Source organism: Manis pentadactyla, chromosome 4 (assembly GCF_030020395.1).
Source record: "Manis pentadactyla isolate mManPen7 chromosome 4, mManPen7.hap1, whole genome shotgun sequence".
In the NCBI taxonomy this organism is placed as follows: domain Eukaryota; kingdom Metazoa; phylum Chordata; class Mammalia; order Pholidota; family Manidae; genus Manis; species Manis pentadactyla.
The window spans coordinates 112306079-112323858 of NC_080022.1; the positions used below are offsets into that span (position 1 = coordinate 112306079).

At 43.3% G+C, this 17780-nt stretch overlaps 2 protein-coding genes across 5 annotated transcripts in view; one reads left to right on the top strand and one right to left on the bottom strand.

Annotated features, from left to right (window-relative positions):
- Positions 1-326: 326 nt before the first annotated feature.
- On the bottom strand, positions 327-10006 carry VPS72 (vacuolar protein sorting 72 homolog). 2 transcript variants are annotated; one of them, XM_036905176.2, is made up of 6 exons: positions 9807-10006; positions 6341-6493; positions 6051-6165; positions 5469-5645; positions 1221-1365; positions 327-900 (listed from the first exon to the last, which is right to left on the bottom strand). In XM_036905176.2, exons 1-6 carry the CDS (start codon positions 9921-9923, stop codon positions 513-515), a joined length of 1095 nt encoding a protein of 364 aa, XP_036761071.2. In that variant the 5' UTR covers positions 9924-10006; the 3' UTR covers positions 327-512. The 2 variants fall into 2 exon arrangements, with proteins under 2 accessions (XP_036761071.2, XP_036761072.1); XM_036905177.2 differs by lacking the exons at positions 327-900; positions 1221-1365 and adding an exon at positions 4942-4964.
- A 3402-nt stretch (positions 10007-13408) lies between these two features.
- PIP5K1A (phosphatidylinositol-4-phosphate 5-kinase type 1 alpha) overlaps positions 13409-17780 on the top strand; it is a 36271-nt gene continuing 31899 nt past the window's right edge. For 2 of the 3 annotated variants that reach the window (XM_036905156.2, XM_036905154.2), the window contains exon 1: positions 13411-13942. Coding sequence is in view for 2 of the 3 variants with exons in the window: in XM_036905154.2 (XP_036761049.1) it covers positions 13870-13942 (73 nt within the window). In the remaining variant the exon portion in view is untranslated. Of the gene's footprint in view, positions 13943-17780 lie in introns of all 3 variants that reach the window. The other variant, XM_036905152.2, reaches the window with a different exon arrangement.

The window sequence follows — 17780 nt, forward strand, 5'->3', positions numbered from 1 at the left end:
AGCCCTGAGAGCCTCTAGCGGCCACAAATAGCTATGGCACCTCCACCTCTTCCTATAAGCCTGAGGTCCTAGAAACTGGATCCCATAGTTCCTAATTATTTGGTGCCTGCTATACTCAAAGTAATGAATGTAAGGTAATAAAAAGGTAAGTATAAGGAATTTGTCTTAATGTCTACTTCAAAGGTGTTTATAATCTAGTTGGAGAAAATGTTTACAATTTAAAAAGGGCAGCTCATAATAATGGTATTAAGCAAATATGAAGATCTATATATACTCAAACATTTACAAGTATTTCTTGCTCCCAACTCTGTATTAGACACCATACAAAAGGGATCTTTCTATTTTATTAGATTAAAAAACACAAACAAAACCAATAGGAATAGGGGAAAGAAAAATAGAACAGGGCTGGGCAAAGATCAGAGATGGTAAAGGGGAGAAGCAGGGAAAAGAGGGGAAACATTAAGAGTCCCAAGTCAGGTTAAAAAAGAGGTTTCTAAGGACTACACATCTCTTCATTTGATGACAATTTTCTGGCGCAAAGCTCGGGGCCCAGAACCAGGGAGGGGCTCAGGTGGTGGTGGACCAGGGCCCAGGGCTGAGGCCGTGGGCGGCAATCCGTGGGCAGTGATGTACTTCTTGTAGGCCTCACGGATGATCTTGAAGGCTCGAGCAGTGGCATAAGGTATGTCTGTGATGGGGTCCCGGTATAGGGCAGGGCGATGGGTCACTGGGCAGACCTCCCGAACAGGGATCTTTGGGGGCCGCCCTTGGGGAAACCATTCCTCAAATGTCGCATCATCACTAAAAGTGATGAAGGTACGTGAGCAGCAAGCAGGAAGGATGACAGGTCCAGTCCCAGCACGGGGAGTCAATGCAGAAACCATGGGAGCCGAATCAAGTCTGAGGGTAGAGACAGAAAACAAAGAGCTGAAGATAGAAAACAACAGATAAAGAAAGAGAAGAGAGGTGAGGAAGGGGGCAAAGTGATGGCGACATTCTGACGGAGTCTATGAAGTGACAGGAAAAGAAAGGTGGACTGGATGGAAGAACAGAAAAGAGAGGTAGAAGAGAGGCTAAAAGAGAAAGGAGGAGGAACTGAAGGGAAAAGGGATCTGAAAAACATCCAGGTATTGTGTGAGGAAAGCAAATGAAATGTGGCTGAGAGAACACAAGCTGTACATGGAAGGGACCTCCTTTCTCTTCCCTTGAGATTCACTCACCCTTCTACATCGACATTCTCTTCTTTAGGGCCTGGCTCCCCAACAAGCGGCACCTTCACCGAATGGTAGGTGATTGTGGGCCCAGGGCACTTGCGCTTCTTATGAACCTGCTTCTTTTTATCAGCCTCAAGCCGCTCATACGTCTCTTCAGGGACCAAGGAAGAAATGAGGAGATGGTTGAGTTCCCCCTTTTCCATATGCCAGTTCTGTCCTACAATCTCTCAATTATCTTCCTGGCTGTCTAGTCTCTGTCTACACAAGCCAATTATGAGTCCTCTAAGGCCCTCTAGCACCTCCCATTTCATAAATTTTCTGCTTGCCTTTCTTGAAATCCTCTGCTCATCATTTCTCAAGTCCACTGGTTCCTCCCCCATTCAGAACTGTAGGACGTCAAGAGTTGGAATGGACCCTTTGATGAGGAACCCGCTTATTTCCCCAGATACTCCTCTACAATTGCCCTGTCAACTTTCTCCCATCCAAGGCAGCACATTACATATTTGGGCATCTATAGTCATTACAGAGTTCTTTCCTATTTTCAGGAAATATATCCTACATATCAGGAAATACACTTCCTGATGACACTGTTTTACCATTTCAGGGCATAAAGGACACAGGTTGACTCTTGTCTTCTACGTGAGTCTTTTAAATAGTTGAAATTAGCAGCCATGTCTCTCCAGACTGATAACAACACCCACTCCAACAAACCATTCCTCATATAACATGGATTGGAGTCACTTGCTCCTTTTGCTACCTGGTGCCTAGGACACTCTTCTATTACTATATTTATCATGGTATGGCAGAGGTTGCAAGCTGGCAGCCCACTTAAGTGTTTTGTTTGATGTGGATTGTATTTTAAGGATGAACTTGTATTAGTTGCTGACATTGACAAATGAGGAAATTACACTTAAATAGAAAGATTTCTGGTTCCTCTTCAAAAAATAAGAAAATCTGGCAACCCTGGGTATGTATTCTCACATGGCAACAATTAGCTGAACTAAGTAATCATTCCTCCTTTCAGGCACTTCAAATCCAGCACAATCCTCCTGCTGGACCCTATGACCCTGCTCTATAGCAGGTCATTGTTGGTGTATATGTCTCCAAGGGCAGTGGCTCTGATTCACATCACTTACATATCAGCAGGGTCATGTAGCATTCTGTACATTATAGGCACTCAATAAATATTTGTTCATGTATAAACAGATCAAAGTATTCCCGGTCCCCTTCCTATGAATGAATTCCAGATTTCTGTATCCTTCTTAAACACTGGTACTGTGAATACAATCCTATAGACCACAAAACCATGTTCTGGAATCCTCTCCAGTGAGGATTAACCTTTTTTGTACTTGAATTGTGGTTGCTAATATTGCTTTTTTGCCCTTGAGCAATATTCCAACTCTTCTTTCAAACACTTCCCTGTACCTGTGGGACTCCTGCTTTATAATCAGCCAACTCATCTACATCCTCTTGCTCCTCATTCAGCATTCCTTCCACAACTTGCCTTACTGAAACCCGGTCATCCCAAGGCCACAACTTCCCTGAAGCCCTGTGGTGGAGGCTGCTCACTTTCTTACATCCCATGCAGCATCTGCTTATGTCCTGTTGAGCCCCACACTGCAGCTTTCAGATCACTACTCCTCTACCCACTGCAAACTCGCTTCTCTTGTGAGACCTAGGCCGACAGTCAGGATTATCCTCTCCCCTTCCTAGTCATGGGCACTCCCTCAATCACTGAAGCCTTTAGCAATGGTTTCCACCCCATCTCCTATCATCTTAGGTCACTCTGGTGTCTTCAAAGTGCACTGGGGTAACCTCTTCAACACCCATCCCCAGTTTCTTTATCACCTCATGTCTTAACCTTCCTGTCGTGATACTTTAGTTACTCCATTTGGCTCTAGCTATGACCTAGACTTTGTCACTGCCTAAAACTGCCCAACTCTGAAATACCAAAAATTGTATATCCCAGGCTCTGACCACAATACACATCCATCAGGTCTGTCTGTTCCACTACTGTAGATATCTCTGTTCCTCTACTTCTTAGTAGATAGCTCCTCATTCCCTCATCTAGCAGCCCCTTCCAGCATTCGTTATCCTTTTTGAATCACACTGAAGTCCCTCATTTCAATCATTCTCTTGTCATAAACTCCCTCACCCAGACCTGGATTGCTGAGGGCTCTTAAGTCACCCAACAGGATAGACTGGCACCACTATAAATTCATGTCCCAGACTTCAATAGACACTCCCAACACCAGCAGATAATCCTATCTCAACAACTACTTCAGATACTCTTCACTCTCCTCAAGCTTCCGACTCTTTATCTCCAACACCCGAGGGAGAATAGTGCCTAAGAGACATCAGGTGAGAGCCACTGCAATGGCCTGCTCTGGATTTACAGACTTAACTATAAGCCATCCTTTATCCTAACTTAGGCCAATATTACTTGTGCTCCAGTGTTGACCTGTCCCTGCACCCCACTGTCACTTCCCACTTCTTCAAAACCTACACTATTAACTGTCCTTTCTTTCTTCTCTATCATTAAACTTTCAGTTTCTACTTACCAGATACATTGTCTCCAATCTTTGAATAAAACAAAACAAGGAAAACCTTGACCCAGACCCCTCTATAGCTTTTACTCCCTCTTCTACTCTTTACAGCCAAACTTAAAAAATTTGGCTTCCCAACCCATTTCAAAATGACTTGGTCTTCAAGAAGCGCTCCTTCAGTTCATCTCTGACCTCTAAGTCACCAAATAAATGAACATTTCTCAGTTTTCCTCTTTACTGGTGTCTCAGCAGCATTCAGCAGTTACTCTCACTTGAAACATTCTCTTTCCTTGGCACTCTGAAGACAGATTCTCCTGGAGTTCTCAAACTCTGGCCACTCCTCAGGTTCTTTTCTAAGCTCCTCTTGCATGAAGCCATTACATTTTAGCATCCACAGGGTTGTCTTGGGCCTGTCTTTTCTCATTCTATGCTTTCTCCCTGGGTGATCTGAGGCACTCCAATATCAATTACTACCCATTTATATTTCCAGCCCAGATCTCTTATCCAAGCACCAGATTTGTATATTTTACTGCCCTCTCAGCACCATATGAATTGCTCACAGACCCCTCAAATTCAACATGTTCAAAATAACCTTATCCCCTCTCCCGCCCCACTGAACCTGCTCCTCCAAGGTTTCCTGTCAGTTACTGAAGAAACCTGGGAGGCACCCTCCTTACAGTGGTGTGGTCAGAGGACAGACTGAAACAGTGACATCAAGGTGACTTTATTGTGATGGTGCTGTCACTTACATTTTGAGGGACAGCTACTGTTTTAAAGTTCTGAAGTGCCATTATATAGGTAAAGATTACATATCAGATTTTAAAGCCAATATAATGAAAAAATCATGAGAAAGATCCTGAAGATGTTGGAACTGAACTAAATCTTTTCTTAATCAGTGTGTTCTTTCGGAGTTACCTAAATTTCAAAAATATCATTTAACGGGAATGGGTTAGGTCCCAGATATTCTGGATAAACAATCTTCCACTCCACAGTGAAACTGCATTTGGATTATGCATGTTCAACTATATATGATTGGTCAGAAAAGAGAAAGATTCAGAGAGAGAGAAATAACAAATTGAATACTGCAGGTGAGTCTACCTGTTATTTCACTCAATGAAAGTATGCCCCAGATTAAGCGTGTGGTGGGAGATGTGAAATCTGCTGTTCCCTCATGTACCTTCCATGATCTGAGACTCTCACCACTCTATAAAGAAATGTATATTTTTGTACAATATATAATATTACTGTATAAGATTGTGTACTCAATAGCATATAAACTGAAGGGATTTTAAATAATTTTTACTTTAAAGCAATTCATCTCATGAACAGATTGATTCTACTGGATTTCTAATTCTCATGATTATCACTAAAGTAGACATTAACACCTCATTTTGTGAACAAGGAAAAGAAGATGCAAACAGGCTGAGTAATTTGTCTGCAGTCTTATAGTAAGTGAACTGAACTAGGATATGAATTCCATTCTGCCTATACAACCCTTACTGTATGCTAAAGTACTTCAACATAAACTCGTTCTTCAGGGCCCTCCTAACTGCCCAGCTCCTTGCTCCCAATCCCTTACTCTCCCCAATTCTTTCTTCTGATTTCCTTGGCCCAGATTTCCATCTCTCTAGTTCTTCAGGTCCTCCAGGTCTGTTTTTCTTATGCTCCTCAGCCCCTCTACCCACTGTTCTCAAAACCATAGACTGACCCAGTGACCGTAAGTTGAACTCCTCTGTGATCTTGGCCTCCCTGAGCAGCTCCTCCTGTGTCAGTGGCCGTTCACAGTGGGGCCCCTTTCGCCGCCGTGACTGGCCCTGCCTCTCCTGTACCCGAAGGAATGTTTGTCGTGTATGTTCAGCTGTAGATTGACGCATGGACTTCCGACCTGGGAAGGAAGTCGGAGAGGAAGAAATCTTTAAATTCATGTCCACATCCTTTATTTCCTTTTAAAAATTTTAAAACCTTTTATTTGTATGTCATTTCAAACTTACAAAAATGTTGCAAGAGTGGTATAAAGAACACCCATGTATCCTTTACCCAGATCACCTCCTGTTAACATTTTGCCACATTCATATTCTGTGTACTTGTATTTTTTTTCCTGAATGATCTGAGAGTTGAGCTGCACACATCATGGCTCTCCATCCCTAAATACTTCAGTGTATACTTCCTAAGAATAAGGATTTTCTATTCATAACCATAGTACAGTTATCGACTTCAGTAAACCTGACCCTGTACAATAGTTTATCATCACATTCCAATTTTGTCAATTGACCCACACATCCCCACTCACTGTCGGAGCCATCATCCTGCAGCTCTAGTGGTAGCAATGTCTTCTCTTCTCGGACCTTCTGAGAGCTACTAGTTGGGGTGCTGACCTTTCGGGGTCTCAAGCTCTTGAGAGGCTCCTGGGGACAGATTAGAATCAGATACCAGGGCACAGAAGAGATACAGAGAAAGAAAATAAGCATCTTAAGAGAATACTAGCACTGTAGGAAGTGCGAGTGGTGTGAGGAATACTGGGACCTGATGAGGGGAGAACAGGAATGAAGGAGTCCCAGGAAACCAGGATCTGCCCCGCACCTTGTATGCTTTGGTGACTACACGGCGCTTCCTTCTAGGCTCTTCTGCTTCCCCATCACTGGACGGTTCGTCCCCTTCGTCGATGTCAAAGTCCGAGTCTACCTCATCCTCTGTATCTGACTGGTCCCCTTGATACTCATCATCTCCTGATTCCTGAGGACACAGGGAAATGAAGTTCTCACTGGCACCAGAGTCACTAAATGCTCCACCAGGAGGAACAGGGTCTTTTTGCTTTTTCAATATGGGCTGCCCCACTGTCCCTCCCAAACTAGCATATTTTCCTCAGGCCAGAAGTCTTCCTTGCTGATGACCTTTGGTTCCAACACCACCCCTTCCAACAGTGATTGCCTTTTACCTAAAGCACAATGCATTAAGTGCTGAGGCACGAAAGGATATGGTTTGGTCTCTACCTTCAGGGATCTCACACTGTAGTAGAGGGCAGGGCATAACTATAAAAGGAAGTTTTAATACAAGGCAGTATATAAAGTCCCAAATGGCAATAAAATGTTACAATTCTAAGGAAGGCACATTTGCTGTGGACTAGTGTCCTGGGAAGGTCGAACTTTAGGCTATTCCTTTAGACCAGAGGTTGGCAAAATTTGCCTGTGAAGGGACAGAATAAAACAAGGTAGTGAGTCAGATTTAGCCAGTGGGTTGTGGTTTGCTGAACCCTGGTTTAGACTCTAAAGAATAAAAAGATCTTGAGCCATGGTTTAAAATACTGGTAATATTTAGACAGCCAAGGGGGAAGAGGGAATCATGGATAGATGTAACAGCACGAATAAAGGTGCAGAAGCAGGAATGTGTATAGCATACTTACAGAATAAGGATTTAGACCTAGGTAAAGCAGAAAGGTTATTTAGACAGTGGGTCTCCAAGCTAACTACCTTTGGCTCCAGTATTACTGACTGCCCTATAGGGCTCTAAGATTCGAAAAGAAGATTACATTCAGTCTACATAGACACTTAAATGTCAGGCTAATAAACATATGACTTTTTGACTTGCAGGCCACTGATTCTCAATCCTCTCCTCTCCTTACCTGTCCCAGCCCTGATAATCACTGTTGAGGCAGACTGAAGTCTCTGAGAAATGTGTCCAATACACAGGTGTGTTGGGATGGATAAACAGCTGGGTACTACTACTACTATGTATAATGGCAAGACAATGAAGATGTGGGGTGGGAGGGAAAACTGTACACAAGGGGGGTTTTGGAAAGCTCTGGAAGTGATTAGGTGGGCTGGAGTAGAGAATAGGGAATACAGTGTAGACCTGAGGTGATACAGGTTAGGGCCAGAATAGCAGCCACATTGGAAAGGAAAGGGGAACAAACTCTTGGGGGCAGGACAGTCAACTGGCAGGGTGGCAACTCAAACATGTGGTGGCTCTCTCTTCAATCAGTGATGCAGACTAATGGGCTAATCTTGGTACACATGCTGCCAAACCAAGCAAACAACACAGGGGGCTGACACTCCAAGCCAGACAGAGTTCAATCTTGCACTGATGCCCATCATTTCCTCCCAACTGACGTTTGTCAAAGACAGGCTGGGGACACATTAATCCCCTTAGCTCTAACCTGGTATTAAGTCATATCACCAGAGGGTAGTAGTTCAACTACACAAAGCTTAATGCCCAATCCAAATGCTTTCACTAAGTTACGGATTTACTGTCATTCCTCTAGCTATTATGAAGGGTCATTAGTAAACAAGACTAGATAAGAGAATGTTTGTACATCATCTACCAAATCTTTGTTACTTTATATGTTAGATAAGGATGCAATTCTCTCTAGGACTTAATGCTGAATACATCTGTCTCAAAGTATTTATCTGCTTCTTTCTTACTAAAAAAAGAAAGGGTTTGGCTGCCAGGAAGCTCACAGCTAAATTTAATTATCAATTGCTACTGCCATTTTAGCAGCAGCTCTGGGTACAATTACTTTTGATTTGTCTCTTTTTTTACTGTTCTTACTTTTTGTTTATATCTTAAGCCTCCTTAAATCCTTTTTGGAAGCATGAAGGGTACATATTAAATAACAACTCATAAAATGACAGGAATAGGCAAATGGCCTTTGGAGGAGGGATGACAAAGTTCTATTTTAAACTAATTGGTTAGGGCTGCGGAAGTGATGACTCTCAATCAGTTGCCAAGTCCTGTGGACTCTATTTCCTTCATTTCTCTTGAACCCTCCAGCCCATGTTTCTCTACTTCCACTGCCCCCTTCAAAACATTCTCCTTATTACAGAGTCATCTTTCTATAGTACAAATATGATCAGGGAACTTTGGTGAATCTTCCCAGTCCTGTGAATGAAGGGCAAAACTCCTGGTTCACAAGGCCTTACATGATCTGGTTCACACCTACTCCCTGCAGCCTTACCAAAGTTTATCATCTTTATTCTCCTTCACAGTCTGGGAGGATGAGAGTGGCTGCGCCTGCCCCAGGCCAAGATCTCTGTGCCTTCGCTTATTTCGCCCCTCCCCCTCTGTGGACTAACCTTTCTCCTACCCCTGCTCCCAGTCCTACTGCTCTTCACCCAGCAAAGACCTATTTTTCATACTGTCCTCAGCTTAATCATCATGTGCCCCATGGACGCTCATCGCAAACAAACAATTCTGGCTCCCATGTGTAACCAGAGCACCCAATGCTTACCACTTAGTTTACTCCTTATCACACAAAATTTTAATTGTTAACCCAGATAGTTCTCTCACGGGGGTCTGGGATACGTAGGACAAAACAGTGTTTTTAATTCTCTGTTTTTCTCCAGAGCCTATCAAAAGTTTGGCTTGTTCCAGGTGCTCAACACGTATTTAAAGAATGGAGGGTTCAACCAATACAAAATTAACAAGCTCCAAGTGCCAGACGCTGGACTAGGCACTGGACGTATACTGTTGAACAGAACAAACCATCTCTAACTTTACAGAGCTTACAATCTAATAGGACAGCATAAATCTAAGTAAACCAAATCTAGTTACAAATTGAAATAGATTCTATGGAGGAAATAAATGGGGACACTTTTTAGGTCAAGGAAAGGTTATCTAAGGAGACATTTACACTGAGACTTGAAAGCTGAAAAAGGAGTTGGCTAAGCCCCTCTATTTTTTGGAGAGGTTCCTTTCTACACTTCATGGGAATAACGAGGCAGTGGACCAACGAGTACATATCGCGTGAGGACGAAGTGCCTCGCGTACGCTACACGTCAAAAATGCGATGAAAGATTCAACTACAGAAGTACATAGGTTTCAGTCATACTCGGGGGTGCCTCCAGAGAGCTTCTCCAACCGTGGTCCCTCCAACCCCATCCAGGGTTCCCCCTTCTAGAGCTGCACAGTATCCCCTCGACTTGCCCACCCCGTCTCCAGTATCAACTACTGGGGCGCCTCTCTATTCCCCACCCCCGTCTTTTTCCAAGGTTTCTCCCTTCAGGACTCCTTTTAGCTTCCTCCCCTCCCGCCTCCTGGACCCGGCTCTTGCCTCTGTGAAACCCCCATAAGTCGTCTGGTAGAACTCATCTTCCTCCTCTGCCTCCAGGAGCCCAGAAAGCCGGTTCCCCGCGGTCTTCCGGGGGACCCGGCCCCCGGCTAAACTCATACCGCCTAAGCCAACCGCGCCGCCATCAGTCGCCCCTCAACGCAGCGCGGTTCTCGGCTCTCGGCGCTCGGCGCTCAACACTACTACCTGGGAGGGGCCTGGTGGCGGAGCCAACCGGTAGTCTGCAGGCAGAAGTAGCAGAGCGTCGAGAGCCTTCTTGCCCCGTCCTCTAAACCTGAACCCTTCAGCCCCGCCCACTCCTGCAGGAGACCGCCCCAAGCTCTGTGCATTGGCTCGCGCGGACCTTGGCTGTGGAATGATTCGACTTGGTGACACCGAAAGCCCTACTACCCTAAGTCCAGAATTTGGGAGTCAACAAATTTTCATTTAGAAGAGATCAGTCTCTCTCTGCTCCAGTCCGTTTTCCACTACGCTGCCAGGAGAAACCTTTGTAAAAATGCAGGCTTTGTACTCTTTTGCTCAAAAAATCTTTAATGGCGCCCTGTCATCTAAGGGATAAAGTCTAAAATCCTTTAGGTAGAATAGTAGTGTGGTTAAGAGCACAGCTTTTGAGCCAGCCAGACCTGAGTTTAAGTTTGAGCTTAACGTCTTCTAACTGTGGGACGTTGGACAAGTTGCTTTACTTCGCTGTATCTCAGTTTTCTCATCTGTAAAGTGGGACTAAAAATAATACCTACCTTTTAAGGTTATTGGGAAGATTAAGAGATATAATCCTTGTCCACTGCTTAGCACAGTATTTATCAAGCATATAGGTGTTTAGTAGGTGATAACTACTATTAACATGGCATTCAAGATTCTTCATAATTTATCCACTCCCTGCCTTTCTAACCTCACCTCTTGCCGCATCATCCTATTCAAGCATCACTTCCTAACATCCAATTCTCTGTCATACCTCATGTTTTTTCTTCTCCTTAGAAACCTGTTCTTTCATGTCTATCACAAAATTCTAATTCTATAGGACAGTGAAGTCTTCTTGCACACCAATTTCTCTTTTCCCAGGCACAGTTCCCATACCATGGTGATTTCGCCCCCTATATTCTCCGGAATAGTTCCAATCTCAAATAGTCTGTAGTACTGTCAAGACTCTGTTAATTTCTCCTCCCATTTTTTATTCTGCAAATATGGTTGTCAAACCATAATACCTGGACATACTCTATTATAGCGTCTATACATTTTATTCTAATGATTCATGTGTCTGTCTCTCATTAGTCTGTGGTCTTTTTGAGGGTAGGGACTTTATCTTCAACTACATATAGCAGGATCTCTCCTGGTGCATCTGCCATAGTTGGGGCTAAATAATGTTAATTAATGGGGCTTGGGGGAGGACTTAATATGGGTGAATGTAGTAACCACATTGTTTTTCATGTGAAACCTTCATAAGAGTGTATATATCAATGATACCTTAATTTAAAAAAGGAAAAAATGTTAATTCAATGAATGACTAACTGAATAACTAAGGTACCCATCTTCTTATTTTACTTTTGTGTTGATCTTGCCAGCCTATAGCCCTTCCATTCTGACCTTAGACCTGTTCAAAGACATGGAGGTTGCTTTAATAAAGCTGTGTGTGTGCCCCTATTTTGAGATCACCAGATTGCTCCCCTTTTCCGAAGTATATATTGGTGAATTCCCTTTTCCATTTCCTTGGGGGGCACCAAGCCAATGTATCCTGCTCTGCCCCTGCTTCCACACCCTGCCATGTCATTCCAATTTTACTATGCCAGGAATGTTACTGGGGAAGAGTGGCTCTATGACTCAGAGGGCACCCCAGGGATTGAGTGGAAGTGGGGGCAGAGACATGGTTTGGGGGGAAAAGATGGGAGATACTTCTATCTCCACTTTTTGAATTTTGCCTTCATCCATTTATGTATTCAGGAGACATGTATTGCCTATTCTGTGCCAAGCACTATTCTGGATACTTGGGATATAAAAATGATTAAGATATAATCTTTGCCCTGAAACGTTCAGTCTTATGGGAGACAAACAAGTAGATGGACATAACACAGGATAGTAGGAGTAATAATAGCCATTTTCTGGTACATAAAGGAAAAACAAAGACCCCTAAGAAGCTACAAAATAGGGATCTCTTCTTTCAGGAGGGCTAAAGTCCCAGATAAAATCCCAAGAAGAAGATCCCCGTTTGACCCACTGCCTTGGTGAGTCAGGGATTTATTGGTCTATTTCCAATTTTAAATCAGAAACAGCTTTACCTCTACACCAGCTGATTTCTAAAATAACTCAGGAAATGGTAGTAATGCCATGCCTTTTATGGAAACAAGGATAATTTATTCAGCAAATATTTATTTATAGAATACCTTATAAGCCAAATAGGTATTTGTGGTCAGTGTGTCCTTCTAGTTCTTGTACTATTTGTGTGGGGGGTGGGGGTGGGGATATTGTTTGAACCAATCATAAAATGCTTGAATGCTACACAATTACATTGCTATGGATTTACAAATGGAAATACAATCATTTGAAGTTTTGTTTGCCTTCAAGTACCCACAGGAGGATGAATAATCCAGCAAGTGGCAGCAGGGAAACAATTATTTCAGATTTTATTGAGAGGGGTAGAAGGCAGAGGTAAATGAATGGGGATATTCTCTAGATGTTTGGGTCCTAGGATCCCTTTCCAGGACCCAGGAGACATCCAGATAGGAGATAATCAGGCCATTTTGAAGGCTACAAAACCTATAGTTTTTCCCCATTCTTCATCTATTCATTCCACAAATAATTATTGAGCCTCTACTATGTGCATCATGGGGGGAGCTAGAGATGCAAGAGTGAACGCACAGTCCTTGCTCTCCATCAGGTTACAGTCTGTTCACAGAGGGACAGGTCGTCAAAGGCCCACCATGGTTCACAACATCCAGGGTACTTAGTTAAAACTGAGCAGGGTTAGAAGGAAAACTAGGCGAGAGTGGGGAATTTCTCTGTTTCTACGCCCTTTGGTGCATACGTAACTGAGAGAAGCTAAGGACTTGGATCGCGGGAAGATTGTGATATGTCTGATCGCCTTCCGTGACCCTTTTTGACAGGTTTCCATTCATTCATTTATCAAATATTTAGTAAACTCTGTAACTGCCCAGCACCGGTCTTGAGGCAAAGTGTAGACCCGTTTCCAATGTCATTCAGAGGAAGGCAAGACTTGGGCACGTGTTAAATAGTAAACAAGGTAGTAAAGCCGGAAGACTACTTGGTGGCATGCCATGTTTTGTGATATTCGACTGCTTAATGACAACAGCACTTCTGCTGAGGATTCTTCCCTGGGCTGTGAAATTGGGAGGGCCAGCCTGGGGCCCTCTTATCTCGAGCTCAGGCAACGGCAAACCGATCCTTTCAAAGAGCCGAACCTAAACTGACCCAGAGAGCCTCCGTAGAAACGATCTGCGGACCCAGACACGCCCGTCTCCAACAAGTGAATTCCTCAGGGCCTGAGGCCCGGCCCTGCCTCACGTGACCAGTAGCAGCCTCCCGATTGGCTCTGCTCCTCTCAAGGCCTCCCTCGGCTGGAACGCTGTGAAGGCTGGGAGTCTACGCGGTGCCCGGATTTCCCTGGCCACCCGGCGTGGAGCAGGGTGGTTGGGCGGTAAACACGCTGTGGCTTGCGAGGATGGGAAGGGGGCATTCACTCCGCCGGGACATTTAACGCCGCCTTATTCCTTCAGGTGGAATTGATCTGTATTCGGCGCCCCGTAGCAGGCTTGAGCCTACTCCCTTGTGAAGGGTGAAAGTAGCTCCCTCAGAAAGCGGTTAAAGTTGCGGAGAGGGTACGAGACGGCAGTTCTCCCCTGTGCCCGCTGAATGGTGCGGCCCTGAGCTGTTCCGGGAGCCGGCCCGACGCGTCTGACGGAAGCCTGGAAGGGGGGCGGGGAGGTGGCCAGCAGAACGCGGGTTCTGTGAAAAGACCTGGGGAACATTCGACTCCAAGAAGAGGAAGAGCCCGATTGAAAAGAGCGAGGCTTCTGAGGGGAAGGGGGCTGCCAAGATGGCGTCGGCCGCCTCGGCAGTCGGGTTTTCATCCGTGGATCCCGGGATCCCTACCTGCACCTCGTCCTCAGGTAACCAGGGCGGGCGTGGGCAGTGGGGGGATGACTGTTGGGCTGTAGGAGCAAAAAGCAAGACCTGGGAGGGCACCTGTAACTGGGATGTCCGAGTAGTTGCCGGTAAGGAGGACAGAGGGCCGGGCTTCCAATCGCACGGCTTTTCTGAGCGCGCAGAGGGATCTGAGGGAAGCGTTTATTTGAGAAAAGAGAAGCTGTCAAAAACGGCTGTTTTTCTGGAGATCGAGTTGGGGACTTGAAGGAATAATGTCAGGAAGGAGGGGGAGATTGAAGGTGGGGGTGGAAGGGAAACAGGGGAAACCAAAGGTTGTAGAGAAAAGCAGAATAAAGTAAATGGAGGAATCATAAATAGACAAGGAACAGTGTGAGAGGCCGGTAGAATCCATTTGATTGAGGGGTTAATTGGATAAAAATGTGGAAGAGAAAGCCATGGGACTTAAAAGATATTGAAGAGTTGTGGGACTCTTTCGATTGCTGGGAAGTTAGGGAATTGTGAGTTTTGTTGGGGGTGGGGGTTACTGGAGATGTTTTTCTTCATAGACTCCTCCCGATGGGTCATTCCTTCTCACTTCGTACCCCTCCAATCCCCCTCACACAAACACGGGTTTGCTTGCACATACATACATATTTTATTATACATCCTCCTTTCATGACTCCCGTCTCTAGACTAATCCAGTTTTGGAAAGGAATGGGAAGTTCTGAGGATAGCCTGAGGAATGTGGAAAACTGGGGTTAAAAGACCCTAAAAACAAATGGAGAAGATGAAATGATGGAGTCTTGAATTGCAGTAGAGGCTGAGAGAGGTGATGTTGGAAATTAGGCGTGAGAAGGATGGAGTGTAGGGTGGCTCTAAGTGCTATGGGGAGCATTGCATAATGGGAAACGAACTGGAAGAATGGTTAGGCTGTATCAGGAAATTGGCACTTGGAGAATGGAGGGGAGGATATAGCTCAAAGTAGTTAGAAACTGACAGAGACTGAGAGAGGGCTAAGGAACCCACAAGAAAAGCAACATACTGTGTGTAGGAGGGAAAATGTGTGTTGTTGGCGTGGGGGTTGGGTGTTGGAGTTTGAGCAAAAAGTATTCTAGAGATTCCATCAGAAATATCTGGTGTTCCAGTGACTCTTGCCTTTACACTGTGAACAGGAGAGGCTAGGCTGCCAGATGTGGGACGCTTCATTTGAGATGTCGACACTTCCTTAAGTCTGGGATTGCATCCTTGCCATTTTGAATTGGTTAAATAGAGGGTTCCACTTCCATATTCCAGCTGAGATGAGTGAATACATGGTCACAAATATCTTCTTCATAAACTAGTTTTATTTATGTACATCTATTTTTAGTTTTTGAGAGGTGATTTTTGCCTTTCTTATATAAAAACACTGGAGGGCCAAAACTTCTGTTGAATTCTAAGTCTGAAGAAGGATAAAGTGTAGTTTTTCATACAGTAGTTTTTTAATTTTAAACCTCTTCTCCCCCTCCCCAAATGAAGGAAGAATAGTTGTGTGTAATCCTTAAAACAAACTTAACTGTCAAGTCAAGTGTTCTATTAGAAACCAGGTAATGTTTGCCATGTGCTTATACCCCAAAATTTGATTCAGCCTCTATCTATGGAAGTAAGTATTGGCCAAGTGGATAGATTCAGGAATGACATTTACTGCTCATTGTCATTTACTTTGTCATTTACTGCTCCTTCTTCCTCTACCATCTCTTTCCACTTTGGATAGTCTTACTGTCTTTTTTAGCTGTCACTATTTGATCTTTTATATGTTTTCATGTTCTGCTAGATCCTCGTGTAAGCAGTTAATAATTCAGATTTTATAAATGTTTTTTCTTACTGTGTTGTCACCAGAAAGTCAAATATGTGGTTTCAGTGAACTTTACCGCTCCTTGACTCTACCATGTTCATATGTGAAGTTAATGTGTAAAAATGTCTAAAAATGAGTAGCTTTATATTACTTTTGTTTTTTACACTCTCCTCTGGTCCTTGGCAATTGTTGAAACAGTTGGATTAAGAAATAAAGAAAAATTCTATTCATAAATATTCCTGCAACCGTTATGTGGTTATTGTGTGTAGATACACAGTATTGACCTTTTTTTTGGGTATCTGCACTTTCACTGAGGTTTGGGCTTAGTAAATTTAATAGACTATTTCATTTCAAGAATATGCTTTTGAAGAGGATAAGGTATTTGATTCTGATGCAAAAAAGACTGTTAAGGTGAGTTTTATTCTTGATTGGGGGAGAGTAGTATTCTATCTGGATGGTACCAGGGGAATTTGGACTTTGGCAGGGATAAGCGATGCTTTATGATTTCCTAAATTGTTATTGTAGAAATTCAAGGTAGTGGGGGGTGAGAGAGAGAGAGAGAGATAGAGAGAGAGAGAGAGAGAGAGTGTGTGTGTGTGTGTGTGTGTGTGTGTGTGTGTGTGTGTTTTAATCCTAAATTGTTATAGGTAAGAAGGCTAGCCTTGTAGAAATTCAAGGTAGGAGTGTGTGTGTGTGTGTGTGTGTGTGTTTTAATCCTGAATTGTTATAGGTAAGAAGGCTAGCCTTGTAGAAATTCAAGGTAGGAGAGAGAGTGTGTGTGTGTGTGTGTGTGTGTGTGTTTTAAATACCCTAAAACCAGTTTATTATTCTTAGTTGTTTAACTGAACTCACCTAAATTTTGGTGAAACTCTGAAATCCTAAAGACAAAATTCTTTGGCAGTATTGAAAATGGATACAAAATTAAAATGCAGGATTAAGGAACAGATTGATTAATGGTTTAGATAAGCCACTCAAACTTTGGAAGCTCAGAATCTTTTGGTATTCAGATTAGGAAAGAAAGTGTATTAGAACAGTTGCTCCCTGCCAGTATTCAGTACCTGTCTAGGTTATTTTGCAATTAAGCGAGAGCTGGTCTTTTATGCTGCTGACAAGTGAAATACAGAAAGTAGATCAAACCCTATGCTCTAAGACATGTTTGACATCTTTTCCCATTGGAATAATTACCATGTTTGGATTTGGGGAGGCAATTATAAAGTACTATCAGTTTAGAGTAGCCATCACCATGTGCTTGTTCTTATACTTTTGTTGTTTGTAAAAGTTGATGGAGTTTGCTGCCATCAATGGTTGTTTTTGATTAACCATTTATTTTTGCTATGGCTGCCCAAGCTCAGTGTCATAATTACATAAATTTACCAGGTATCCAGTATCTGATGTTAATTGGTAATTTGGAGGTAACTTTACAGTTTCTTTCCTGATTTTTCCCCCTTAACTACTGAGGAAACCCTAAAAGGAACAGGATTGACAGTGTTGCTTGGGACATTTGTATGAGGGCCAGCTTCATCAGTCTTTTATTCTGGTGGCTTTGTTCTTCCCAGTAGAGCCCCACCAGTAAATTCTGCTGTAATCTGATAACTCCAGATGGTAGGGATTTTGTTGAGGGTTTTTTTGTCTGTTCTTTGTATACTGTTTAAGCCATCCGTAGGCTGATCCTTTTCCCTTCAATTCTTCCATACTAGTGAAAAGTCATGTAATTTAAGCCCCTTTTCTGGAGTGAGAAATTTGGAAATGTAAAGATAGAACAGAATGTCATATAGTCAGGATATTACCAGATACCAGTTTGGTTGCTATTTTATAGGGTAGGAGGGGACTAAATCTCCACTAGGGGATTACATAAACTTACCAGGTATCCAGTATCTGATGTTAATTGGTAATATGTACTTGTAAGTTAGCTTTGAATATCAAAGTACTATGCTTTGCTTGTTAATTCCTGTGTGTCGTTCTGTGTTGATATAAAACTTTTCTGATTAATAATTTTGCTCAAATATGTGCTAGCTACTAGCTATTACATA

Excerpts from the sequence above, each read along its gene's own strand:
- VPS72 (XM_036905176.2), bottom strand. The coding sequence starts at position 9,923 with ATGAGTTTAGCCGGGGGCCGGGTCCCCCGGAAGACCGCGGGGAACCGG. Across the intron at positions 5,646-6,050 it reads GCAGGATGATGGCTCCGACA|GTCGGAAGTCCATGCGTCAA; the intron begins GTGAGTGGGGAT and ends CTTCCTTCCCAG. Across the intron at positions 901-1,220 it reads GAGAATGTCGATGTAGAAGG|ACTTGATTCGGCTCCCATGG; the intron begins GTGAGTGAATCT and ends CTCTACCCTCAG.